The sequence below is a fragment of the Schistocerca cancellata genome, chromosome 3 (assembly GCF_023864275.1).
Source record: "Schistocerca cancellata isolate TAMUIC-IGC-003103 chromosome 3, iqSchCanc2.1, whole genome shotgun sequence".
Taxonomy (NCBI): Eukaryota; Metazoa; Arthropoda; class Insecta; order Orthoptera; family Acrididae; genus Schistocerca; species Schistocerca cancellata.
In genome coordinates, this window is record NC_064628.1 from 109,883,665 (window position 1) to 109,911,471 (window position 27,807).

General features: G+C 43.1%; 1 protein-coding gene across 1 annotated transcript in view; it reads left to right on the forward strand.

The window, feature by feature from the left end:
* LOC126176055 (uncharacterized) overlaps nucleotides 1-27,807 on the forward strand; it is a 186,368-nt gene that overhangs the window by 77,506 nt on the left and 81,055 nt on the right. Inside the window, exons 3-4 of the mRNA XM_049923187.1 lie at nucleotides 2,777-3,066; nucleotides 15,269-15,503. Of these exons, the coding sequence (XP_049779144.1) occupies nucleotides 2,777-3,066; nucleotides 15,269-15,503 (525 nt within the window). The remainder of the gene's footprint in view (nucleotides 1-2,776; nucleotides 3,067-15,268; nucleotides 15,504-27,807) is intronic.

Consider the following 27,807-nt stretch of genomic DNA (forward strand, 5'->3'; position numbering starts at 1 on the left):
GTGCAGTGGGGCTGACGCTGAAATCATTAAGTATTTGATTATATCATCGCTAGTCTCACTGAACTCTTCTGAACTCTACATGTCATGCGTGGTCTGGCGTCTCCTTATCGGCAACAGGTCCCAGGTTCAAACTAGTCAATTCCCTAAGAAACACGCTAAGATGTAAGTAGGCTGTTTATGTTTTCTCTATGTAAGTAGGCTGTTTATGTTTTCTTTATGTAAGTTTGCTGTTTATGTTTTCTTATTGGCAACGTTACGTAGCGCTCTGTATGAAAATCACTGGCTGTGCTGTGTGCAGTCTGTGGCTAGTTTGCATTGTTGTCTGCCATTGTTGTCATGAACTGCTATAGCTGGATGTGAACAGCGCGTAGCGTTGCGCAGTTGGAGGTGAGCCGCCAGCAGTGGTGGATGTGGGGAGAGAGATGTCGGAGTTTTGATAATTTGTAATAATGGATGTCAGTTATGAATATTAAGGTAAATACATTGTTTGTTCTCTATTAATATCTTTCATTTGCTAACTATCCCTATCAGTAGTTAGTGCCTTCAGTAGTTTGAATCTTTTATTTAGCTGGCAGTAGTGGCGCTCGCTGTATTGCAGTAGTTCGAGTAACGAAGATTTTTGTGAGGTAAGTGATTTCTGATAGGTATAGTTTAATGTTACTCAGGACCATTCTTTTGCAGGGATTTTTGATAGTCAGATTGCGTTGCGCTAAAATTATTGTGTGTCAGGTTAAGCACAGTCGTGTATAAATTGTTCTAAGGGGACGTTTCATATGTCGACCCTTAGCCTAGGATACCTCACTGGAATCTTCTGATTTTTTTTCTTGTAGTTTGTGTATTTAGTGTAGCTTTTGTTTATTGCTAGCGCGTAATTGTAGACAGAATCTCCTTTGTAGTTGCAGTCTTTCATTGTTGTACTGTAAAACAGTTGTGGCATGCATGTAGATTTGCACCAAGTATTTCGCAGCTGCGCTTGTAATTAACTACATATTATTTTCAGTGCTATGTTAATGTGTTCTCTTATTTTTGCTATTCAAATTGTGCTTTTCTGTGTTATCGTGTGAAATATTGTGACAATAATGGCGTGTGAAAAACGTAACACTCGGCTCCAAAGTAAACTGAGAAATGACAGTGAAGACGAAAGCAGTGTGTTGGCCCCACCATGTAATGAATTAACTAATATTCAAAGTAGTAATTTGGTAACTGTGCATAGGGAAATGGAGCGGGCGTCAAACAATGGCGTAGGCAGTGAAACAGGTAGTGAACAGGGAAGCATTATCGATCGATCGGTCGGCAACAGCTCGCCTCAGGAATCCGAAATGATAGGACACAATTTTGCAAATACTGTAGATTCAGGTTTTGCGTCCTCACCGTTTTCTCAAATGAGTCAAGACACATTTTCCGCTTGTCAAAATGTGAATGTTGCCGGTGCAAATTCACTGCCGAAAAGCACTGAGGAACATGTTTCAGACACCAGTGCATTGTTATTACAGTTAATGCAACAAATGGGACAAAGGCTACAAAAGTTAGACACAACGCTTGAACAAAATCAGAAAAAAATGGGACAAAATCTTCAAAAGTTAGACACAATGGAACAAAATCAGAGAGAAACACAGCAAAAGCTTCAGAAGTTAGACACAATGGAACAAAATCAGAGACAAACACAGCAAAAGCTTCAGAAGTTAGACACCACACTTGAACAAACACGTGAAGATTTAACTACTGAGTTACATAACATCGAATCGAAATGTCAAATGGTCTGTAATGACGTAAAAACACAATAATTTTAGCGCAACGCAATCTGACTATCAAAAATCCCTGCAAAAGAATGGCCCTGAGTAACATTAAACTATACCTATCAGAAATCACTTACCTCACAAAAATCTTCGTTACTCGAACTACTGCAATACAGCGAGCGCCACTACTGCCAGCTAAATAAAAGATTCAAACTACTGAAGGCACTAACTACTGATAGGGATAGTTAGCAAATGAAAGATATTAATAGAGAACAAACAATGTATTTACCTTAATATTCATAACTGACATCCATTATTACAAATTATCAAAACTCCGACATCTCTCTCCCCACATCCACCACTGCTGGCGGCTCACCTCCAACTACGCAACGCTACGCGCTGTTCACATCCAGCTGCCCCTCTACAATGGCAGACAACAATGCAAACTAGCCACAGACTGCACACAGCACAGCCAGTGATTTTCATACAGAGCGCTACGTAACGTTGCCAATAAGAAAACATAAACAGCAAACTTACATGAAGAAAACATAAACAGTCTACTAACATAGAGAAAACATAAACAGCCTACTTACAAAGAGCGTCGTTGCGCGAAAGTGGTAGGGAGACACGACTTAGAACACGCAGAATGTTAGATCCTGAGTAACGCGAGGTAGAATATCACGGAATGATGATCTGTAGCTTCAGTAAGCCACGATAACGTCTGTGTCCGACATGTGCTGGTAGAAGTATCTCCATCTTACGCTAGGCACAATCCGATAATGTCACAAACAACCAACAGGCAAGTGCGACTTCTGAATGAGGAAACTGCTTTGTAATCTTTCCTTGCATACTGAATGTAGCACTTTGTGCTGTTGCACTGAAATGCTGTGTAGTACCCTCCATACCAACATGACATTTGTTACATGCTTTTAATTTGAACAGTCACTTTCGTAGTTGTCTCCAAACTCGCAGCATTTTAACTAGAAGTAAGCTGAGCCCGGTGTAGCAGTCGCTGCAGCTGTGCCCGTGCACGTTTGCAGATCGCGCACCACCACCACCACGTGCCGGTGCCGGTGCCGGTGCCGGTGCCGGTGCACCACGCGGAGCACCACATCGAGCACCCGCCCGAGGTGTACCACACGGAGCACCACGCGCCCTGGGAGTCCGGCCCCAGCGGGCACGACTACGTGAGCCGCGGCGACTACGCGGCCGCGGCGGCCGCCATCCGCCACAACGAGCACGAGCTGGCCAGCTGGGGGCTGGACGCGCACAGCCTCGCCTACGGCGGCCAACTCGACGAGCAGCGCATCTCGCGCAGCCCCGCATCCAGGTGAGCGACGCACTACGCCTCCAGGGCCACACTTGCGGGTGCAGTTGACGGGTCTACTGCAAGGTTTCACTTTATTACTGGCCCCAACGCCTGTAGTAGATCCGTCGTTCAAAATTACTCGGATACTTTTGCAGGAATAGCAGATTTTAAGCAAGACGCTTTTCGGGCCTAATGTGGAACACCATGTTTCTTTATACACTACTGGCCGTTAAAATTGCTACAGCACGAAAATGATGTGCTACAGACGCGATATTTAACCGACAGGGAGAAGATGCTGTGGTATGCAAATGATTAGCTTTTCAGAGCATTCACGCATGGTTGGCGCCGGTGGCGACACATGTGGTGTCACCGCCAGACACCACACTTGCTAGGTGGTAGCTTTAAATCGGCCGCGTCCATTAGTACACGTCGGACCCGCGTGTCGCCACTGTCAGTAATTGCAGACCGAGCGCCACCACACGACAGGTCTAGAGAGACGTACTAGCACTCGCCTCAGTTGTACGACGACTTTGCTAGCGACTACACTGACGAAGCCTTTCTCTCATTTGCCGAGAGACAGTTAGAATAGCCTTCAGCTAAGTCCATGGCTACGACCTAGCAAGGCGCCATTAGCCTTACAGTGCTTGTATTTAAAGACTCTCAATTGTATCGTCAAGAGCGATGTACCACAATGACGGAATAAAGTTAAGTATTCGAGGAGCTACGTACTTTTCTTTATAGCATTCATAAAGTATCCTGTTTCAGACCTCACGCCAGCCGGCGTGTGTATACGCGTGCCTTTCGGTTACCCGTCACTGTGGACTGGCTGTCTTGTCAGTCCACAACAGTTAACCGAAAGGCACGCGTATACACACGCCGGCTGGCGTGAGGTCTGAAACAGGATACTTTATGAATGCTATAAAGAAAAGTACGTAGCTCCTCGAATACTTAACTTTATTCCGTCATTGTGGTACATCGCTCTTGACGATACAATTGAGAGTCTTTAAATACAAGCACTGTAAGGCTAATGGCGCCTTACTAGGTCGTAGCCATGGACTTAGCTGAAGGCTATTCTAACTGTCTCTCGGCAAATGAGAGAAAGGCTTCGTCAGTGTAGTCGCTAGCAAAGTCGTCGTACAACTGAGGCGAGTGCTAGTACGTCTCTCTAGACCTGCCGTGTGGTGGCGCTCGGTCTGCAATTACTGACAGTGGCGACACGCGGGTCCGACGTGTACTAATGGACGCGGCCGATTTAAAGCTACCACCTAGCAAGTGTGGTGTCTGGCGGTGACACCACAACACATACAACAAGTTAATAGAAAAAAAAACATTAATATAAATAATATGTTGGCTGTCTCCACCCGTGGGTTATGCAACCTGCAACGCTTTCGGACACCATGCACAAGATTTTCGTATTCTCTCGCTCGCTACACACAAACTATTAATCCTAAACAAAAATTAACAGAACCTTTTAGTAAATTTAAGTAGTTAAATTTTGTACTGGGATACGTTTCCGCTAAAGGCCACAGTTTTTGAGTTATTAAAAAAAACGTACAAAAGTGACCTGCCGCGCGGAGTGGCCGCGCGGTTTGAGGCACAATGTCACGGATTGCGCGGCCCTTCCCGCAGGAGGTTCGAGTCCTCCCTCGCTCAAGGATGTGTGTGTTATTCTTAGCATAAGTTAGTTTAAGTAGTGTGTAAGTCTAGGGCCCGATGACCTCAGCAGTTGGGCCCCTAACGAATTCACACACATTTTAACATTTTTTTTAAAAAACGACCTTCAAATGCATCTTTCTTCAATAACTGGAAAACCGTGGCCTCCAGCGGAAACGTATTCCAGTCCTATACCTAACTGCACTAAATTTCCTGCAGAAATTGCTTTCTTTAGGACTTACAGTTTGTGCATAGCGAGATAATGTCAAAATCTCGCATCTAGCTTTTGAAGGTGGTTTGCATAAAACATGTCGGTAAAGGCAGCTGACTCACCCCGTATAATAAGCTTCCTATACGTTTATATTCCATCCTCCACTGTGGGGTGAACTCGGAATATACAGGTCTGGGAAAAAGGTATTTACTCACTGCATGCGATATTTTTGCCGAATTATATGTTTTAAATGTCGCAAATCCTAAAAATGACTTGCTTAATTCCCATCACATATAGATAGGTTCTTTGAGAAATGAAAACAAATGTTTGATGGAAACAGGTATTTATTACTAAGAACTAAACATATTATACTTTCTTAGAACTAATAAAAAATTAGTTTCTGATTTATGCACAATTTTAGTTCTACTCTTTTTTCTTGTGAAGCATTTTCTTATTCTCTTTGACGATGCTCTGAAATCGTTCCAAATTCCTTCTCTGATTTCTCAATTGAACATTACCCTGTAGTCAGTTAACACATTGACATGCACCCTCCTTGGAAACCTCTCACTATATTACGGGCATCCTGGTGAAAGCTTTCATCCCTGTTCATCACTGTAGGTTGCTACACTTTTTGGAGAATAGTCAATATGGGAATGTAAGAAATGAACTGTTAAGCTCATCTTACAGCATTGACCCCCATACAATACCAGTATGCGTTGTACAATGGTTTTGTAGTCAGGGTCCTTAACATTCCCCCAAAACTTGGACACTAAATTCTTGAAAGATTACTGCTGTTTCTTTTTTCTTTTCTCTCACTGTTCCAAAAAGAAGGTGATCAGATAAAAGATTTCTTATGTCAGAGCCAGTGAAATCTGTCTTTTTCAACTTGGCTTGAAACGCTTACCGCAACTTAGAACACAGATATCTGAAACAGTCTCCATCAGTTGTCAGTTATTTGACAAACTGCTTTATGAGCCCAAATTTAATATGAAGAAGTAGTAATAAAACTTTTTCTGGTGGTATTGATAACGGTTATCTCACTCGCGAAAAACCATCTCGTAGTGACCAGTCAGTTTTTGTCCATTGCAGCTGTCTGGCTCTACTATACAATACACAAAAAAGCAAGGATAGTTCGTATAATGCCCCTGCTGACGCAACAAAGTTGTTAATATTTTGAAACCTCCGCAAACCATTCATTGACGCTCTTGATATTTTATTTTCTCAAGAATCATAGCCAGGTCATAATAGTTTTCTAGCATATGAAACGAGTGGCCCACAGGCACAGATGCAAATCCATCAAATAGCAAGATTGCTTTCTATGAGGCTAGCTTTCGAGGAATCAGTGAAACGTCTGATCACTCAGATTCTGTTTCAGACTAAGAACATCAACATCACTGCAATAAACCAGATATCTCTCTTTGGAGAAAAACTGAGTAGATTTCCTTTACGATGCTTGTACCACGTAAACAAGGTCCCAGATGAGAGCAGGTTTTTGTTTTTTAACCTTCATCCTAGTAATTCGGATGCATCTTTTTACAGTCCTTAGTCTCCCACTAGATAGTTGAGCTCACTCTAAGAAAAAAAAATTGGGTCCGTCGTCAAGAAGGAAATCTAAGCTAGATTCGTCCTGAGAAGCTAATTTGAATATTCTGACTCACTCAGGATGTCATCTGTATTAGGTGGCTGTCGAACTGTTGTTTCAGAGACATGGGACACTGGACGAATAGCTGAGTCAAGGGTACGGTAATTTTTTTTCTTTTTATTTATTTATTTATTTTTGTTAAATCCTTTCGCATGTACCGACAGAAGTAGCAGTCAGTTGTGTGATTTTTCTGTTCACGCCATATCATATGAATGCCAAAACGAAATCAGTCTTTTTTAACCCTTAAACCATTAACGAAGACCTTCGTCGCATTTTCTGCGTACCTTATGCTGAGCCCACCTTATGCAGAGCCCCTGCTTTGTCTTCATCTCCAAGTTTCAATCTGAATTACGTAAAATAATTTTTTTTCACAAACTCACATTTCATTGTTGAATTTTCACTGTTTAGTCACCACAAACACAGCAAAAACTACCCAGAGAAATAACACATCCTCAGTGAGCCAGATTCCAGAAATAAGAACACAAGCACAGCAGCGTTATAATCCTGGGTGCAAATTGAGTGCGCCGTTAGATGACCAGCAAGATAGTGAACTTATTTAGCTCGATGAAACATTATCTGATGCAACAATGGGGTTTTTCATATTTATTGCTAGTACCACAGATGAAACCCCGTAACATGCTCAACCTGACCAATAGTATTCCTCAATTTAATCTGCTTCCATACGATCTTGCGATCTTTTGCCTCCCCGTAACACCACTCTCCCCAACCATTAATAATTACTTTTCGTTTGTTGCTCAATATAGCTTTAATTGATAGAATTCATACCAGAAATCTTAATTTTAAGATCGATTTTTCAATTAAAAGATGATACTAAATATCACGCTAAATATAAACAAAAACTTGGCGTCACGAACAAATTAACGTGATGGAATTTTTTTGGAATTTTTTTCGGTTTTATGAAGTCCAAATCTATAAAAAAATTGTAATGATCCTGCGCGGTTTTTTATTTGCAGACCTGTGATACGCGAGTCTGGAACTTGAAATTGTGCATTCTGGCACTACTGAAAAGGGTATGTGTGTCGCACACCACTCGCCCCACCTTTTTAATGTCCACTTCAGAGCCCAGAGCCGTCAAGTAACACGACGTAATTTCTCAAGAAATGTCAGTGAGTGTGTTTCAAAGACCGGAAACTCGGACTCAGTTTCTCTGAGAACATCTGTCATCTGTAAAGAATACCTCTCGGAAATGGATCGGGACCATCCACTAAATCGAAAGACGAACAGAAAAAATACCACAAACAACAGCCTCAATACAACTGAAAGTCTCTTTCGGACAGCCTGGCTGTGTCACACAGGCACCAAATTGCTCCAGGTGGGCAGTATTTCTACTGACATTTTATTATTAAAGGCAGTACACTGTAGCAACGCAAGCTCTATTGACCACAGTTTTTTCGTAAAACATACATGAAAAATATGTCCAATATTTCAGCTACCGCTATCAGTCCCTTGTGTAGTGGTTTGTCTTACTTGAAGCAATGTTTTCGCTACCTTTCGTAATAAATTGCAACAGAGGAGAAAAAATATCTGTACATCAACGAAGCTGTAATGGAAGTGAAAGAAAATTCCGAAACATGAATGAATGTCCTTGGGAAACAGAGAGAAGTGCTAAGGGTTGGAGACATTATAGGTCTTCTGGTAGCCGGGAACAAGCCTTAAAGAAACTAAATTGCCCAGATGAAATTGGACTCGCCCATTGAGGGTTCCGTAAAGATTTAATTATGTATGTAAAGACTTCATCCATTCCGGGAACTGAGAGTCTCGACCATTTTTGCGTCTATTCGGCTTTGATACTCGCAAGGTATCAGTCCCAGGGATTCCAAGATTATCGAGAATTTTTTGATTTCAAGTTAGAAGTCGGATAGCAAATGACAAAAGAAATAGTTTTTTCATGTGACATAACTAAAAATTAACAGTTTTTGAATTTTTGTCCTTTACGTGTACAGTGAAATAATGATGGTTTTAGACCATCAGGAAGTACCCTATAGGTTCTGATCACTGAGTTAGCGACAGTCAAAATATATGACAGAAATGGCAGTATCTTTTGACTGCCTTGACTTAGAAGTTTGCACATATTCAACTGCCAAGGGACCGTTGACCTTAATGGGATAAACTGATTTCAGCTTGATATTCTACCCGGTCCTGAGAAAAAAAGATTTTAAAAGTCGGACAGACAGACAGGCGGACAACAAAGTGCTCCTATAAGGGTTCAGTTTTTACCGACTGAGGTACGGGACCCTAAAAAATGAACAAAAACAGAGATGATGAAGAGTAATAGATAGGAGAAAAAAACTTCCTTAACATTAAAATTTGGAAGATTGTTGTATGAACGGCCTAAATACGAAGATGCAGTAGACGGTTGGCTCAAGCGAAGAAAGCATCCTTCAGTATTACAGCTCTGCTGCTAAGTTGGTACATAAGTTTTCGTTTTGTATGTTGATATTCCGTCTGCTATGGGTTTACTTATCGATTGTCATTTTTTAAATAGTAGTTCACTATTGCTTTTTGAGTTTTCCTATTGTCATTTTGTCATTTGGAGATAACGAGTAGAGCCGTGGGCGCTAGACAATGGAGTCTCAAGTGGAGAAATCCGAACGTTTACGACATATTATTCTGTTTGAGCTCAGTAGAATGTTGATAGCGTCGGAGGCAGTCAGAAACATTTGCGCCTATGGGGATAGCGCCGTTGGAGAAAGCACGGCAAGAAAATGGTTTTTCTCGTTTCAAGCAGGATCCTTTTGACATTACTGGCTGATCACTCCCAGGAAGACCTTCAGGGTTTGATAAAGATTGTTTAAACACATTGATTCACAATGATAGACACCAGCGTACACGAAAACTGGCAGTTGTGATAAAATAATCATTTCCCCATCGTGCGACATTTGCGTGCAATGGGGAAAGTTAAAAGATCGAGTGTACGGATATCGCATCACAAAAATCAGCAGATGGCCTTATGTGCATCTCTGCTTGCTCGTCATCAATACGAATGGTTGAGCCCAAACAAAGGAGCTAATCCCCGTACAAGGATTAATGCGCTTCCACAAAAGATAATGTCATGAATTTGGTGGAACTCTGATGGCGTTGTTTACTACGAATTGTTTCCTCGAGGTGTAACCATCAGTGCTGAATTTGTTGTCAACAACTGAGACGTCTTGCAGACGCAATCCAAGAACAACGACCAGAGAGACTGCGTGAAGTGATTGCTACTCCGCGATAACGCCCGCCCGCATTCCGATAGACTGACCAAAACACTATACGGAAATTGGGTTCGGAAGTCATTCCGTACCCATCTTATTCACCTGATATTGCACCCCCAAATTTTCACCTTTTCCGGTTTCTCTCTCGAATAACGACCAAGAAACATCCTTTCCGGATGAAAATGGCTCCAAACATGGCTCGACGAGTTCTTTGCCTCAAAACCACATTAGTTCTACAGTCGCGGAATCGAAAAATAACCCCAGCGTTGGCAGACTGCTGTAAATAGTGAGGGAGAATATATTATTGATGACTACAATGATATGACAAAAGTAATGCGATGGTACGTATGCAGATGGCGATGGTGTCATGGCACAGCTCTCAATTTACTTAGATGATTCATATCAGTAGGTTCCCGGTGTGGTTACGGCTCCACGACGGGAATTAACAGATTTCCAATGCAAAATGGTGGTTGGAGCTAGACGCATGAGACATTGAATTTTCGAAATCGTTAGGGAATTCACTATTCCGAGATCCACAGTGTCAAGAGTGTGTCGAGAATACCAAATTTCAGGAATTACTTCTCACCGCGAACAAAGCAGTGACCGACGCCCTTCACTTAACGACCAAGAGCAGCAGCGTTTGCGTTGAGTTGCAGTGCTAACAGACAAGCAACACAGCAGGAAACAGCCGCATATATCAATTTGGGACGTGCGATGAACGTATCCGTTAGAAAAGTGCGTCGGAAAATTTGGCGTTAATGGCCTACGGCGTCAGACGACCGACGCGACTGCCTTTGCTAACAGCAGGACATTACCTGCAGCGCCTCTCCTGGGCTCGTGACCATATCAGTTGGACTGTAGTCGACTGAAAAACCGTGGTCTAGTCAGATGAGTCCAGATTTCAGTTGATACGGATCGAGTGCGGTGGAGAACCCACGAAGCCATGGACCCAGCTTGTCCACAGGGCACTGTGCTGCTGGTGATAGCTCCATAATTGTGTGGGCTGTGTTTGCATGGAATGGATTGGGCCCTCTGTTGCAACTGAACCGACTGTGGACTGAAAGTTGTTAAGTTGAATTACTTGAAGACTATTTGCAGCCGTTCATTGATGGAATTTTTATGGATGACACTGCGTGATGTCTTCGGGGCACAACTGTTCGCGATTGGTCTGTTCGTGTACAAAATCCTACACCGGCAACGCTGTGGCAATTATGGACGGCTATAGAAGCAGCATGGCTCAGTATTTACCCCGAGCGAAAGAAGGTCCAGCATGATATTAGGAGGTACACCCAGCTTTTATCACCTCAGTGTATGTACTAACCTAATAGTATTATACACTGAAACTCCAAATAAACCGGTATAGGCATGCGTATTCGAATACAGAGATATGTAAACAGGCAGAATACGGCGCTGCCGTCGGCAACCCCTATATAAGTTAGATCGGTTGCTGCTATTACAATGGCAGGTTATCAAGATTTAATTGAGTTTGAACTTGGTGTTATAGTCAGCGCACGAGCGATGGGACACAGTATCTCAGAGGTAGCGAGGGATTTGGGATTTTCCCGTATGACCGTTTCACGAGTATACCATGCATACAAAAAATCCGGTAAACAATCGGATCTCCGACATCGCTGCGGTGGATAAAGATTCTGCGAGAACGGGACCAGTGACGACTGAAGCGAACCGTTCAATGTGACAGAAGTGCAACCCTTCCGGAAATGGCTATGGATTCCAAAGTTGGACCATCAACAAGTGTCAACGTGCGAATCATTCAATGAAACATCAATGATACGGGCTTTCGGAGCCGAAGGCCCACTCGTGTACCCTTCATATATGCACGACACAGAGCTTTACGCCTCGCCTGGGTCCGTCAACACCCACACTTGACTGTTGATTACTGCAAAGATGTTGCCTGCTCGGACGAGTCTCCTCTCAAATTGTATCGAGAGGATGGAGACAACCTCATGAATCCATGGCGTCCGCATGTCAGCAGGGGACTGTTCAAGCTGGTGGAGGCTCCTAATGGTGCGTGGCGTGTGCAGTTGGAGTGATATGGGACCCATGACACGTCAAGATACGACTCTGACAGGTGAGACGTAGGTAAGCATCCTGTCTGGTTATCTGCATCCACTCATGCCCATTGTGCATTCCGACGGACTAGGGCAATTCCAGCAGGACAATGCGACACCCCACACGTCCAGAATATCTACAGAGTGGCTCCAGGAAAGGTCTTCTGAGTTTCAACACTTCCGCTGGCCACCAAAGTCCTCAGACATGAACATTATAGAGCCTATCTGGGATGCCTTGCAATGTGTTATTCGGAAGAGATCTACAGCCCCTCGCACTCTTACGGATTTGTGGACAGCCCAGCAGGATTCATGGTATCAGTTCCCTCCAGCACTACTTCAAGGATTAGTCGAGTTCATGCCACGTCGTATTGCGGCACTTCTGCGTGCTCGCAGGGGATCTACACCATATTAGGCAGGTGTATCAGTTTATTTGGCTCTTCAGTTTACTTCGACCAAGAAATGAGGAAGAAGTTCTTGAAAGAGTTCGTTTGCATGGATGAGAAAAGTCAAACATAGAAAATGCAAAGAAGAAGAAATTGAAAATATTTTAAGTGTAGAGCTATCGAAGAAAGTCAAAAATTAAATGGACTGGTTAAATATGATTTGACGAAGCACTGAAGTCTATAGATGAGAATATGGAAACCGCTGACACCCCTGGACGTTCTGCATCCCCACTGAATTTGATTGCATCCCTTCGGAGGGCGGTTCGACCGTAATTTTTGCTCCCGTTTATAGGTTGGAACCTCTAGGGACAGTTCAAAACCATACGACGAAATCTGACTGTGGTCTGAAGCGGCAATAATTGTAGTCGCGCTGCATTCCAAAGAGGCACGATCACGTTCAATGGGGATACAGGCCCACAATGTCGTTAGAGAAAGGATGGCAGGTGCGTCAGAGGTTGACAAGGACGTCGTCCTGTAGGTCATTGCCTCGAGAACTATTATTTCCGACCGCGAAACGTGTGGAAGTCAAGATCCCAAGGAGAGGGGTGGTTTCATTGGTACCCTTTATGCCATCTTCTGATGCCTTGTGGTGGCGATTCTGAGCGACGGTGTGTCTGAAACATTTTTCCCGGCACCCATAACATACCTCGATAGCAGAGGCGTCAACAGAAGGGGTGAAATGTGGGTACGAGCCGGTCGCGGTGGCCAAGCGGTTCCAGGCGCTTCAGTCCGGAACCGCGTTGCTACTACGGTCGCAGGTTCGAATCCTGCCTCGGGCATGGATGTGCGTGATGTCCTTAGGTTAGTTAGGTTTAAGTAGTTCTAAGTTCTAGGGGACTGATGACCTCAGATGTTAAGTCCCATAGTGCTCGGAGCCATTTGAACCATTTTGTGGGTAAGAGGGGGTGACGACGTACTCGTCGCGTCACACGTCCACGGCGGTGTGACCTCTTCGCAGATGTGTACACTTTGCCGCTTGAAGCGTAGCCGAGCTCCAGGGTGACGTCGCAAGGTGCCCAACTTTTGTGTGATTACAGAGGAAGACTGTAGGCATGTTTGAGCATAATTTCAAACTTGTACATTGCAATGGGAAACAATTACGAAGTTTCGAAAAAGTGATCCTTTAATTCTGTTGTGCAGTGTAGTTATTCGCCGATAGATCGTTTTTGGGGCACATCCGTCGCCTACTGGAAGTCTCTCTCTTTAACGTCACTTCCGCGAGTTGTGCGTGGACGATAATGAGATGAAATGGTACTGCAACCACAAACACCTACTTCCTGATCAGAGAAAATGTCGACCCGGAAAAGAATCGAATAAGTAACGCCAGTCTATAGCGGCACCAACGTTAACCGCTAGATGGGGAGCTGAGGACTGGGTCTAGCACTTACGAAGAGATGAGAGAAGATTACCACAAGAGCGGGAAAGAAATGCGTGGCAGACGAAGCATCGAGGACTAAGAATACTAGCACAGGAAAAGACAGTCGTGCTTTGCAAAACGAATCTACTAATGTCGAAAACAGACCTTAATTTGAGAAACAACATTTCTGAGAATGTACGTATGAGAACATTTCATTGTACGGAGATAAAACAAGGATTGTAAAAAAATCGGAAACGAGAATCGAAACATTTGAAGTGCGGTGACCTAAAGCGATGTTTAAAATCATGTGGCCTGATCACATAATAAGTAATCAGAAGTCACGAGAAACGGAATACGTTGAAATCACCCACAGGAAAATAGCAGAGTAATAGGGCAAGGGTAAAAAATTCCTGGTTTTAGAAAGAGTTGTCAAGGGTAAAAATTCTGGGTGAAAACAGAGACTGGAATGCATCCTACAGATAAATGAGAACGTTAGAAATAAGTTCTGTTCTGAGATGGAGAGCTTGGAAGGGAAGATGGGAGAGGCCGCATCGAACTAATCAAATGAGTAATGACCCAAAATGGGGAACTGTCTACGACAACATCCAGCCAATTAAACAAGTGATGACTATAAAATGTACAAAATGGTTCAAATGGCTCTGAGCACTATGGGACTCAACTGCTGTGGTCATAAGTCCCCTAGAACTTAGAACAACTTAAACCTAACTAACCTAAGGACAGCACACAACACCCAGCCATCACGAGGCAGAGAAAATCCCTGACCCCGCCGGGAATCGAACCCGGGAACCCGGGCGTGGGAAGCGAGAACGCTACCGCACGACCACGAGATGCGGGCTATAAAATGTTCAAATTTGTGTGAATTTCTAAGGGACCAAACTGCTAAGGCTCAAATGGCTCTGAGCACTATGGGACTCAACTTCTGAGGTCATTAGTCCCCTAGAACTTAGAACTAGTTAAACCTAACTAACCTAAGGACATCACAAACATCCATGCCCGAGGCAGGATTCGAACCTGCGACCATAGCGGTCTTGCAGTTCCAGACTGCAGCGCCTTTAACCACACGGCCACTTCGGCCGGCACCAAACTGCTACGGTCATCGGTCCCTAGACTTACACACTTCTTAAACTAACTTATGCTAAGAACAACACACACATGCATACCCGAGGGAGGACTCGTACCTCCGGCGGGACGGGCCTCACAGTCAGTGACATGGCGCCTCTAACCGCGCGGCCACTCGGCGCGGCTGTGATGACTATAAAAAATTAAAACTGAGTCGTTTCCACAATGCGTCAGTTCGCTCGCATCGTAAGAATCAAGCAGATTTGCTGTATATCGTCATTTTTTTAAAAGTTTTATTAACTTTTAGATCCACCCGTTTCCTCATCTGTGAAATATACTTAATCTCGTACGTGTGGTTATATTTAAAAAGAGCGCACTTCGTGGAGTATGTTATAAGATTAGATAGAAACACACGCTTGCTACAATCATTTGTCGAACATCATGTTTCAGTATGTTACACTTTTTACGAAACATTGACCGCATCCCCGATGAGTGAAATGTCATGCTTGCGACGTGCTCTGTATGTATCCAATGTCGTGTTACGTGTGAACAGTAACTCTGCGGGAGCACCGACGGCGGCATCGGTGGGTGCGCGGCCGTCTCCCGTGTACAGCCCCGCCGTCGCTACGCACAACAAGGTGTCTCCAGCGGAGGCGCAGAGCGACCGGCGCACCGACCTCACCAAGCTGTACCAGCTGCGCCTGCAGCAGCGGCAGCAGCTCCAACAGCAGCAACAGCTCCAGCAGCAGCAGCTGCTGCAACAGCAGCAGAGCAGGATACGCCTCCAGGTACGCTGTCTCGTTGTCCACTCACTTTAGCAGCAGCGTGCCACAGTACTGACGTAGGCACGTGTCCTGTTCCACAGTGTTGCACAGCAATATTCCAGATGTTTTACAAGGGAGTTCCGCACCAGTGTAGTTAAGGTCATCTAGTTTTGGTATCACTGATCAGTGAAAACTTAATAAAAGTGCTGTCTTTACGTTCCAGAATGAGATTTTCACTCTGCAGCCGAGTGTGCGCTGATTGAAATTTGCTGGCAGATTAAAACTGTGTGCCGGTCCGAGACTCGAACTCGGGACCTTTGCCTTTCGGGGGCAAGTGCTTTACCATCTGAGCTACCCAAGCACGACTCACGCCCCGTCCTCACAGCTTTACTTCCGCCAGTACCTCGTCTCCTACCTTCCAAACTTTACAGAAGCTCTCCTGCGAACCTTGCAGAACTAGCACTCCTGAATGAAAGGATATTGCGGAGACATGGCTTAGCCACAGCCTCGGGGATGTTTCCAGAATGAGATTTTCACTCCGCAGCGGAGTGTGCCCTGATATGAAACTTCCTGGCAGATTAAAACTGTGTCCCAGACCGATGGCTAAGCCATGTCTCGGCAATATCCTTTCTTTCAGGAGTGCTAGTTCTGCAAGGTTCACAGGAGAGCTTCTGTAAAATTTGTAAGGTAGTAGACGAGGTACTGGCAGAAGTAAAGCTGTGAGGAGGGGGCGTGAGTCGTGCTTGGGTAACTCAGATGGTAGAGCACATAACCGCGAAAGGCAAAAGTCCCGAGTTTGAGTCTCGGTCCGGCACACAGTTTTAATCTGCCAGGAAGTTCCTTTGTCTTTACATTTCTTCTGTCCTACAAATAGCGAATTACCGTTGTTAACCATATTGTCGAAGTGAACGTTCTAGGTGCTGACCACGAAACAACAAATCAATTCGGTCCATTCAGGCCGTTGCGTAAGATTTCTCTCTTACTTAACAGAACGATTTAGAATTTAACATAGGTGAACCAGGCTTTAAGTTTTAAAAATTTAGGCTGTTGTAGAGATGTTATGGTGAACGTTTCTGGTGACGAAGTACAGCAAGAAAATATCCTAATGAAACATTTCTGTCTTCCTGCCCTAATTATAGGTAGCCATTGAGTTGCTAATACTTGTAATTTTACTTCAAGTTAGTACTGAATACTACAGGTTGCCGTGGAAGATTTTCTACACTACTGGCCAATAAAATTGCTACACCTCGAATATGACGTGCTACAGACGCGAAATTTAACCGACAGGAAGAAGATGCTGTGATATGCAAATGATTAGCTTTTCAGAGCATCCACACATGGTTGGCGCCGTTGGCGACACCTACAACGTGCTGACATGAGGAAAGTTTCCAACCGATTTCTCATACACAAACAGCAGTTGATCGGCGTTCCCTGGTGAAACGTTGTTGTGATGCCTCGTGTAAGGAGGAGAAATGCGTACCATCACGTTTCCGGCTTTGATAAAGGTCGGATTGTAGCCTATCGCGATTGCGGTTAATCGTATCGTGACATTGCTGCTCGCGTTGGTCGAGATCCAATGAATGTTAGCAGAATATGGAATCGATGGGTTCGGCAGGGTAATACGGAACGCCGTGCTGGATCCCAACGGCCTCGTATCACTAGCAGTCGAGATGACAGCATCTTATCCGCATGGCTGTAACGGATCGTGCAGCCAAGTCTCGATCCCTGAGTCAACAGATAGGGACGTTTGCTTGACAACAACCATCTGCACGAACAGTTTAACGACGTTTGCAGCAGCATGGACAATCAGCTCGGAGACCACGGCTGCGGTTACCCTTGACGCTGCATCACAGACAGGAGCGCCTGCGATGGTCTACTCGACGACGAACCTTGGTGCACGAATGGCAAAACGTCATTTTTTTCGGATGAATCCAGGTTCTGTTTACAGCCCATGATGGTCGCATCCGTGTTTGGCGACATCGCGGTGACCGCACATTGGAAGCGTGTATTCGTCATCGCCATACTGGCATATTACCCGGCGTGATGGTATGGGGTGCCATTGGTTACAAGTCTCGGTCACCTCTTGTTCGCATTGACGGGCACTTTGAACAGTGGACGTTACATTTCAGATGTGTTACGATCCGTGGCTCTACCCTTCATTCGATCCCTGCGAAACCCTTCATTTCTGCAGGATAATACACAACCGTATGTTGCAGGTCCTGTACGGGCCTTTCTGGATACAGAAAATATTCGACTGCTGCCCTGGCCAGCACATTCTCCAAATCTCACCAACTGAAAATGTCTGGTCAGAGGTGGCCGAGCAACTGGCTCGTCACAATACGCCAGTCATTACTCTTGATGAACTGTGGTATCGTGTAGAAGCTGCATGGGCAGCTGTACCTGTACACGCCATCCAAGCTCTGTTTGATTCAGTGCCCAGGCGTATCAAGGCCGTTATAACGGCCAGATGTGGTTGTTCTGGGTACTGATTTCTCAGGATCTATGCACCCAAATTGCGTGAAAATGTAATCACATGTCAGTGCTAGTATAATGTATCTGTCCAATGAATACTCGTTTATCATCTGCATTTTTTCTTGGTGTAGCAATTTTAATGGCCAGTAGTGTAGTTTTGGTATCACTGAACAATGATAACGTATAAAAATGCTGTCTTTACATTTCTGTTGTCCTACAAACAGCGAATTACTGTTGTTAAGCATATTGTCGAAGTGAACGTTCTAGATGCTGGCTACGATACAAGAAATCGATTTGGTCCATGAAGAACGCTGCGTAAGATCTCCCTCTTACATAAAGAACGATTTAGAATTTAACATAGGTGAACCAGGCTTTACGTTCTAAAAATTTAGGCTGTTGTAGAGATGATGTGGTGAACGTTTCTGGCGACGAAGTACAGTAAGAAAATATCCTGTTGAAACATTTTTATCTTCCTGCCCTACTTGTAGGTAGCCATTGAGTTGTTAATACTTGTAATTTTACTTCAAGTTAGTACTGAAGACTACAGGTTGCCGTGGAAAATTTTCTAGTTGCATGTTGAGATAAATGCTTAGACTAGTTACTTTATTTAAACTTTTTTCCTGCAGCTGGTTTGAAAGTAGGCTCCTCTGAATTCAATGGCAGAATCATCTTTTTCGCTGTCGCGTCACATCTCGTAGATATACGGCAAAACCAAAAACAGTACTTGCAAACATTGACAGATTCAAAACAAAGAAGAAATAAATATTCAGAAATTTGGAACTGCATACTATTTAATGCCGGCTGCTGTGGCCGAGCGGTTCTAGGCGCTTCAGTCTGGAAACGCGCGACCGCTACGGTCACAGGTTCGAATCCTGCCTCGGGCATGGATGTGTGTGGTGTCCTTAGGTTAGTTAGGTTTAAGTAGTTCTAATTCTAGGGGACTGATGACCTCAGGTGTTAAGTCCCATAGTGCTCAGAGCCATTTGAACCAATTTACTGTTTAATATGTGTAAGGGTGTCTCTGCTTCGAGTCCACAAGCACATTTTCTCTAGCTTTCTGCATGTATTTGCAATTTCGTCTTTGCATCATGTAGCTTGTGTCAGCCTAAACAAATACTGCTCATCGCGTCATTCATGTGACGCCTAGCATCGACGGAATTTGTCGGTTTGTTTCACGTTTCAAAGTAAATGATTTTTAAATCGGGGTTTTATATGCCAATTCGATAGAGTGCTACCAGATCAGTCTAGTGCAATATTCGATGTATATTAACAGGAACGATAGAACATAAATAATAATCCATACTTCAACAGCGACCGAGCACGGCGCTTCTGCATAACGGTAGCAGCCAACGGGAGACACGGCGGTGATGTCGCTGCTGGAATACTCGTTATTCCTCGTGTTTTACTGTCCCTGTTGGTGCAAACTAATATCGTGTTAGACTACTTTGGGACCGCGCTGTCTAATGAGGACGCAAAATCCCACTTCAAAAATCGCTTTATTTGTAACAAGAAACAAGCCGACGCTTTACGTCTATGCCGGGAGTTGCATGAAAGACGAGCAGTATTTGTTTGGGCTGACTCCAGCTATATGTGGCAAAAATATAATTGCAAGTATCTGACGAAAGACCAGAAAAAATGTGCCTCACGGCTCTTAGAGGAATACCATGTATATGGACATAATGCCAATAGAAGGTCTCAACTACCTCACAACTTATTTTCAGCTTTAATTTTCTTTGGAATATGAAAAGTGTGACAAAACGGTGCTCTCCTTTAGTTTTCCGTTACATAACTCTCCCTAACAAGACCCAAACTGTGGTACGCCGTCACCAAAGGGTTCCAGTGACCTTGATAACGGTGCTTCATTGAACAAATATCGTAGTGAAAGCGGAGACCCCGCTCATCGCTTATGGTTCCTAAATTTTCCCTAGATAAACCAAGGTGAGAATGTAAAAAGTGAATTTTAAGCGACATTCTACACCCCATGTTCTTGTGACTGTGTAACAGACCATCCACAATAAAAACATAATTATCATCTCTTCTGTTGCCAAATACGCCCTCCCCAACAGCTTTGAAAGAGAGAGAGAGAGAAAAAAAAACTACTTCTGATACCACAGCTTCGATGTACGAAACAGGAACAGGTAACCCTTAACCTCGGGGCCAAGGAAATGCACTCGAGATACGTGTGGATACTTTATTTTGGGTCTAGCTTTGCCTAGCAATGTCTAGCCTTGCATCATTTGCAAGACAGAAATAACATTCTGAGAATGGTCTTCAGACTCACACCATACCACTGGAGCAACGAATGGCATGGTTCATTTTCCTTTCAGTCATTCGGTTAAAGTGACAGCAGAGGTAGTCCAGTCAATATGACATGCAAAATTTTTATCTTGATCACCAAGAATTCGATCTAAATACGGTTCATATTCCTTCCTAACTAAATCAGTTACTGATTTTCTTCGAGACTTTGGGTTGAATTTCCCACATACACGTTTGTCAGTTGGCACGTGTAGTAAGTGTAAGTTTTAGACACCAAAACGTTCTATTATCTCTCACAAGAAAAACTCACTGAGGTAACATTAACTCGCAACATACTGTTGCGCCGAGGTAATCCTCAGAATTGCACCATGCGAATTTCAACGTGGACTAGATCACAAAGTCTCTTTCACACCACGGATTATCTTGACCTCAGGTGTGTAAAGTGAACAATCTTTATCAAATTCAAATGGTTCAAAAGGCTCTGAGCACTATGGGACTAAACATCTATGGTCATCAGTCCCCTAGAACTTAGAACTACTTAAACCTAACTAACCTAAGGACATCACACAACACCCAGGCATCACGAGGCAGAACAATCTTTATCAAACTGTCATCTAGCCTTTTTTTTAGGTATACCCAACATTTATAAAGAAACACACATCTAAACAAAACACGAGTAAACATCGAAATACGAAAAATGAACAAGAAACAATAATAAACCTTAAAAACTAAAAACATTTTACGTGCTAGTCCATTTTGAAAGATAGATTCGGATTCTACACTCTAGAATACACACTAATTGATATATCACAGCCCTGATGCAAAATGGCAGTTCAGTAGTGACTTATTGGTGCCTTTATTTTATTTCTGACAACTATTCGAAGGACTTGCAATCCTTCAGCTTCTATGCTATCCTATCTTGACTGATCCAAAACTTACGCTTTTGAAATACATGATGATTACTAAGCATCCAGAACCTAGAAGAAGCTTTTAGTTCAGTGACCCACTGACAATGAAGTCGGTAAACGCTGAGAAACGGCATGGTTTGACAAGGCTGTCTTCTCATCTTATTGATCGTTGCAGCATTTTTAATTTCGGAATCACGTGACTGCAACCATATATAGACCGTTTTTCGAGAGAGCGATATTACTTCCATCTTCTTTTTCTATCTAGTACGAGCCAGGGCTGTGATCAAAATGGTTAAATGAACATTAAGAAAATTATTTCATCATACAATGTAGGCTTTCACGGCCGGTTTTGTCTTTAGTTGAAACTTCTGGGCTGAGAGGCCGTGGTCGATGTATAAAATTTCCACCTAACGTGTCATCTCCATCTACGGGAGACATCTTCTTACTACCCAAGAATAAAATAACCAGTCATTAACTGAAACAAAAGTTCGACAATATTAAGTTTTTTTTCTAATGAACACACCACCATTTGACAGTTTTCAGTCGAATGGCGGTGTGTTCATTATATGACTGTTGCTCAGCAACATAAAAGAAGCATTCTTCTCTAACGCAGGAGGTGTTTTTGTTGCATTACCATCCTTGTGTTAAAGTCGGAGAGAAATCCAGCCTTAATTATAAAGAACCTAATTTCTTGTAGATTGATGCAACTAAATTTAGAAATCAGACCGAGAGCTTACCCGTGAAAGGCGTGTATTACAATCAGGTAAATGAATTTTAGGCACTTACATGAGTTGTAGACCACAGGAAAACACATACTAAATTTGAGAAATGTTAAATACCTTTGCCTCTACGGGTATACATGAAACAACCATTGTTTTATTTTTTCTTCCGTATCAAGAAGTAAGTCTGGTGTCAGTCGTTGTTCAAAGACGTCGATGGAAAAATTTGCCGACCAGTATACTGCAGAGCAGTTTATCGCGTTACGTATGTGATTCATTGTCATGCTTGTTATTCATACGAATGGCTATGTAGTGAATCATTCGTCGATAAAAATATGCACAGTTCAGAAATGCTCGTTAAAAATTGCTTTATGAACTGCCTACTCATGAATTCTGCTTTGTAAGCTGAAGTTAAGAATAAATGAGATATTTCAAACAAGACTTGCAAAGTACCGAATGTGGAGTATAATTCAGTCTTCAGAAGCTGGCTATACGTACTACATTGTCTAGAACGAGGATCATCTAGAATGTGTCGTACGCGCAACATCACAACTTCGTCCTGTCTTATGGGGTCTCCTTTATTTCTTGCTACCGCTCTGCCCCCCCCACCCCCCTCAACCTCTCACAGCTTGTGTGACAAAAAAGGAGTGCACAGAAGGCCGTGACGAATGGAATGCCTCGCTACAAGATTAGCGGAATAACCCCGATGCCTGTGGTCACTGCCAGCAGCGAGCGAAAGTTCGTATCAAGCACAGTCCTACTTTGTGTCCTGTTTTTCTTGTCTCCGGAGACGAACGCCGATACGGCGAAACCCCACGTGGGCCACTTTCGCAAATTTCCTCCTGCAGTCACTCTACACTTCCCGTTTAGTCACACAGATGCCAACTTAAACCGGAGTCTTTACAACCGTGGAAGTCATATCCTTGTATCACATTCAAACTCAGTTTTCACGGTTGTAAATCATAAAATAACGTTATAACGATTCAAATGTTGGATGATCCAGTGGTACGGAACATTTCAAAAACCAAAATAATCCACACTTCATTAACAGTAAAGCGATGTCGTTTCCACAGAAATACTGTATGTACAGGTTTCTTTTAACATTGAAACTGAGGATATTATCTCAATAGTACAGTGATCTCCAGCTGAGTCACCGATTTCTATAATAAGCTCATGTTTGCAATATTGCTGAGTGAAATAAAAAATTGTAAGACATGGTTCACACCACACCTACCAACGCACAAACAGTTCACTGAAAAAAGATTTAAAGTCAGTAAAATCCTTTTGGGTCCGTGATCGCATTGTCATTGTGTAAAAATGCTACACATTGACAAAGTGGTCACACACCCAGAAGAACTTTATTGGCCTGTGACGATGGCCACGGAAGCCGACGCTTATAAAATTTCAGTGGTTATTAAAGTACATTTTCTGAGTATTTTGGCAGAAGAGACAGTGGTCTCTGGTGGCTTGTAACAGAGTAGTAATATAGATATGATTTATTCGGTTTACTACCCAAGTTACCTTCATTTCCGTTAAAATATCTTCACAGTGTGAGAAAGCAAGTATTATGCAATCATGAAACGGTGCAATATAAAACCCAGAGTAATGTAACAATCAAACTACAGTAGTGAGGTTGCTGTCACTGTGAATCAGTTATGTATAGAGTCGCTGTTCCCTTCTTCCCTTGCATTCAGTGATATCACTCACGGCCAACTCACCACTAAACCTATTCGAAATGTTGTGTAAGACTGTTGACAGAACAACCAATACTGGTGCAAATACAAATCCGCCACAACATTTAATGTAAATTTCAGAACAAAGAGTAAAGCTGGCATTATTGTTGTAAGCAGAAACTACCGTGAGCGAAAGAAACAAATTCGATGCAAAATAGACATACAGGGCATACCGTCGAAATCTGCCCTGTTGTACAGAGACCAAACGAAATGAAAGCACACTGTAACGAGCCATAGGGAACAACGTATCACTTACACCAAAACACGCAGGAAATATCCCTCAACAACCTTCGAAATTTCGTTCGTGAGTTTAGGATTCGCTATATATAACGTCGAAAACACATTAGAGAAGTCATTCGAGGCACGAGACCCTAAATTCTTATTATTCCTGCTATATGTTGAGAAACAATTTGTTTTAAACATCGCCAATGACATCGGTCAATATATGTGCATCTCATCAAAATGGTTCAAATGGCTCTGAGCACTATGGGACTCAACATCTTAGGTCATAAGTCCCCTAGAACTTAGAACTACTTAAACCTAACTAACCTAAGGACATCACACACACCCATGCCCGAGGCAGGATTCGAACCTGCGACCGTAGCAGTCCCGCGGTTCCGGACTGCAGCGCCAGAACCGCTAGACCACCGCGGCCGGCGGCACCTCATCATCATCATCAGTTATCTGCTATATTAGCAGGTCCTTTGCCTCTCCATTTTCTGCGATCCATTGCTTCCTTCTTGTATATGTGCACCTGTAGTTTCTAAAATAGCCTCACAAGAAGAGGTCACAATACGGATTCTGTTATTGGCAAATCGTGATCATAACAGCTGTTGGACTGAAAGTTTGATTTGCAAAGGAGCTCAATCCTGCATGAATCCTATTCTGCGGACTCTCTTGGAAGTAGTGTCGCCTTTAAAAACGTCCTGGCCTGTCCATGCCACTTTAATGAATAGCAAATATCAGTCTCCATATTTGTAGAAGAACCATACTCGAAATTCTCGATTTCTCGCTGTCAGTTCAACGGGTTTCTAGTATATATATGTCTTCATGTCAACGTATGGAAGCAAACTAACACGCTATAGATGACATGACAAGTCGGATTGACGAATGTAATTGCTGGCGTTAGCTAGGTTCATCCCCCTGCTTCCTACATAATTATAAAATCATTAATTACACTTGTGAACGGGACCGTAATTCATTAAGCATAACACAGACGGATAAATCATTGCGCAGAAACTTGGCCAATATGAAAAAGCGAATACTTCACAACCTTTACTGACGAATGTAGTCATATAAATGGTATTTCTAACTGCTGACAGTAAAAGATGAAACCTCTTCGTCTGGGGGGGTTGCGACTTTGGTAAGTAATCAAAACATCCTCCCTCACGGGTTCGAACCCAGTCATGATATAAATTTTGAATAAAAACCATCAGCAATGACATAAGAAATCACACTCGTTTTGCCAATGGCCTTGTCAAATAGCCTGGAGAAGTGGACAGAGGTTCAGGGCGCTATCTTGCCCTTGGATGGGTAACTTCCCTTGAAAGGCGGAAGAATCAGCAATGATCAAAGGCATGAGGATTCAGCAGGCAATGGAAAGCAGTGCATAAAGGACACATCAAGTGTACGGACGGGACGTACGGCCTGTAGCTGAGAAAGGGCGATGATTCACAATAAACTCTGTTTCAGTGCGGACAGCAGCGAGCTTGACCAATGTTGTTTTTGCTTCCCTGATAAAATCAAATCAAGGGCGATGACGATCTCTCCACTGTCAAAAGACCCCGGATTAATCCCCCTTTATGATCATGGAGAAGACACCACCATAAAAGATGGAATAACCAATGAAATGGTAACACTCTACAAGTTTGAACAGGGAATATTAGAAGTTAGAACATAACAGAGAACAGGGAAACTGTAAAACCTGACAAGGGAATAGAAAGGCTCGGGGGAGCGGTAGGATGGGGGGGGGGGGGGGGGGGGACGTTCAGTGAAGTAAAGTAAAATGGAAAAAAAGGTAAGGCTTCCCGGTTAGAACAGCAAAGGCTAATAGTAACAGCAGATGATGGCTTAACGACAGTACAATTTGTTATGAATTGATGAATTGAAAGGTAGGGTAAATGGGGCGTCACTGTGGTTCAGCGGTAGGGTTGTTATCAGATTTGACAGCAAACGAACGCTGACAGCAGAAGTTCAGGTATACATGCCGACATCTCAAGCAGAAGATGAAGAGATACAGATATTATACGAGGGTATTAAACGAGTAATTCAGTATGTAAAGGGAGGTGATAATCTGATACTCATTGGGGAATGAAATGCGGTTGTGGGGAAAGGAGTGAAGAAAGAGATACGGGTTTGGTAGTAGGAATCAGAGGAGAGAATGAATAATTGAATTATCAATCAATTTCAGCTAGCAATAGCTGAATAACAAAAGGAGGGGCACACTTGGACAATTCCTGGAGACACGGGAAGACTCCAGCTGGATTGCATCATGGACCGACAGAGGTTCCGAATCAAATATTAGATTGTAAGACATATACAGGAGCAGATACAGATTCAGATCACAGTTTAGTAACAATGAAGAGTAAACTGAAGTTCACGTGAATCGTCCTTAAGAACGAGTGTGGACGGAAGTGAGATACTGAAGTACTGAGGGATGATGAGGTGCGTTTGAAGTTAGGTAAAGATGAGGATACTACGATAAGAAAAGATAGCAGTCACAGATGTTGGACAGACAAACACACAGTAGGTACAAGGAAGATAACTGCAAAGAAAACCATGGTCAACAGGAGAAATAGTTCAATTGATCGACGGAAATAGGAAGCATATAATTTTCCAGGGAAAGACAGGAATGTAAATAATTTAGAAATGAAATAAATACGAAGACCAAGGAAGCCAGAGCGCAACGGCTGCAGGAAAAGTGTGAAGAAATCGAAAAAGAAATCACCGTTATAAAAACTGATTCAGCATATACGTAAATCAATACAAACTTCCGTGAAACGAAAAGCGCATTAAGAGTGCAATGTATATTCTACTGTCAAATGCAGAAGAGAGAGAGAGAGAAAGAGAGAGAGAGAAATAGAGAGTAGATAGGTGGGAACAGTACATTGAAGGATTATAAGGAGAGGAAGAATTGTCTGATGACGATATAGAAGAAGAAATTGGAGTTGAATTGGAAGAGATAGGGCATCCAGTATTAGAGTTACAATTCCTAAAATCACTGAAGGATGTGACAAAAAAAAAAAGGTTCAAATGGCTCTGAGCACTATGCGACTTAACTTCTGAGGTCATCAGTCGCCTAGAACTTAGAACTAATTAATCCTAACAAACCTAAGGAGATCACACACATCCATACCCGAGGCAGGATTCGAACCTGCGACCGTAGTGGTCACGCGGTTCCAGACTGCAGCGCCTAGAACCGCACGGCCACACCGGCCGGCAGGGATGTGACAACCAAAGGACTATACGTGTGTAGAATCTATGAGGTAGGCGACCTATTATCAGATTCTCGCAAAAATATCGCCTATAAAATTCCGAAGACAGCAAAAACAGATAAGTGAGAGAACTGTCGCACAGTCAGATTAACATCTCAAGCATCCAACTTGCTGACAAGAGTACTATACAGAAGAAGGGAAAAGAAAATTGAGGATTTATCAGATAACGATCAGTTTGGCTTTAGGAAAGGTAAAGGCACCAGCGAGACAGTCCTCATGTTGTGCTTGACAAGAAGAGTCAAGGCACATCCAGAGGATTTGCCCACCTGGAAAAAGCGACAAGGTAAATTGGTGCAACATGTTCGAAATTCTGAAAAAAATAGGGTAAGTTATAGAGAACCACGGATTTTATACAATATGTACAAGACGCGACAGGGGACAATAAGATTAAGGACCTAGAACGAAGTTCTTGGACTGAAAAGGGTGTAAGGCACGGATAGTCTTTCGGCCTTATTGTTTAGTCTATACTTCGAAGAAGCAATGTCGGAAATAAAAGAATTGGTAATAACTTTGAATAAAAGCCCGGGCGAAAGAATCGCAGTGATAAGGTTCGTTGATGACGTTGCTATCCCCAATGAAGCTGAAGAAGAATTACAGGATCTATTGAATGGAATAGTATAATGAGTATAGCATATGGATTGAGAAGTAGCAGAAGTGAGAATGACGAGAAACTTATCTTCAAAACTGATGATCACGAAGCAGACGAAGTTAAAGGATTCTGCTACCTTGAAAGGAAAAGAACCCAT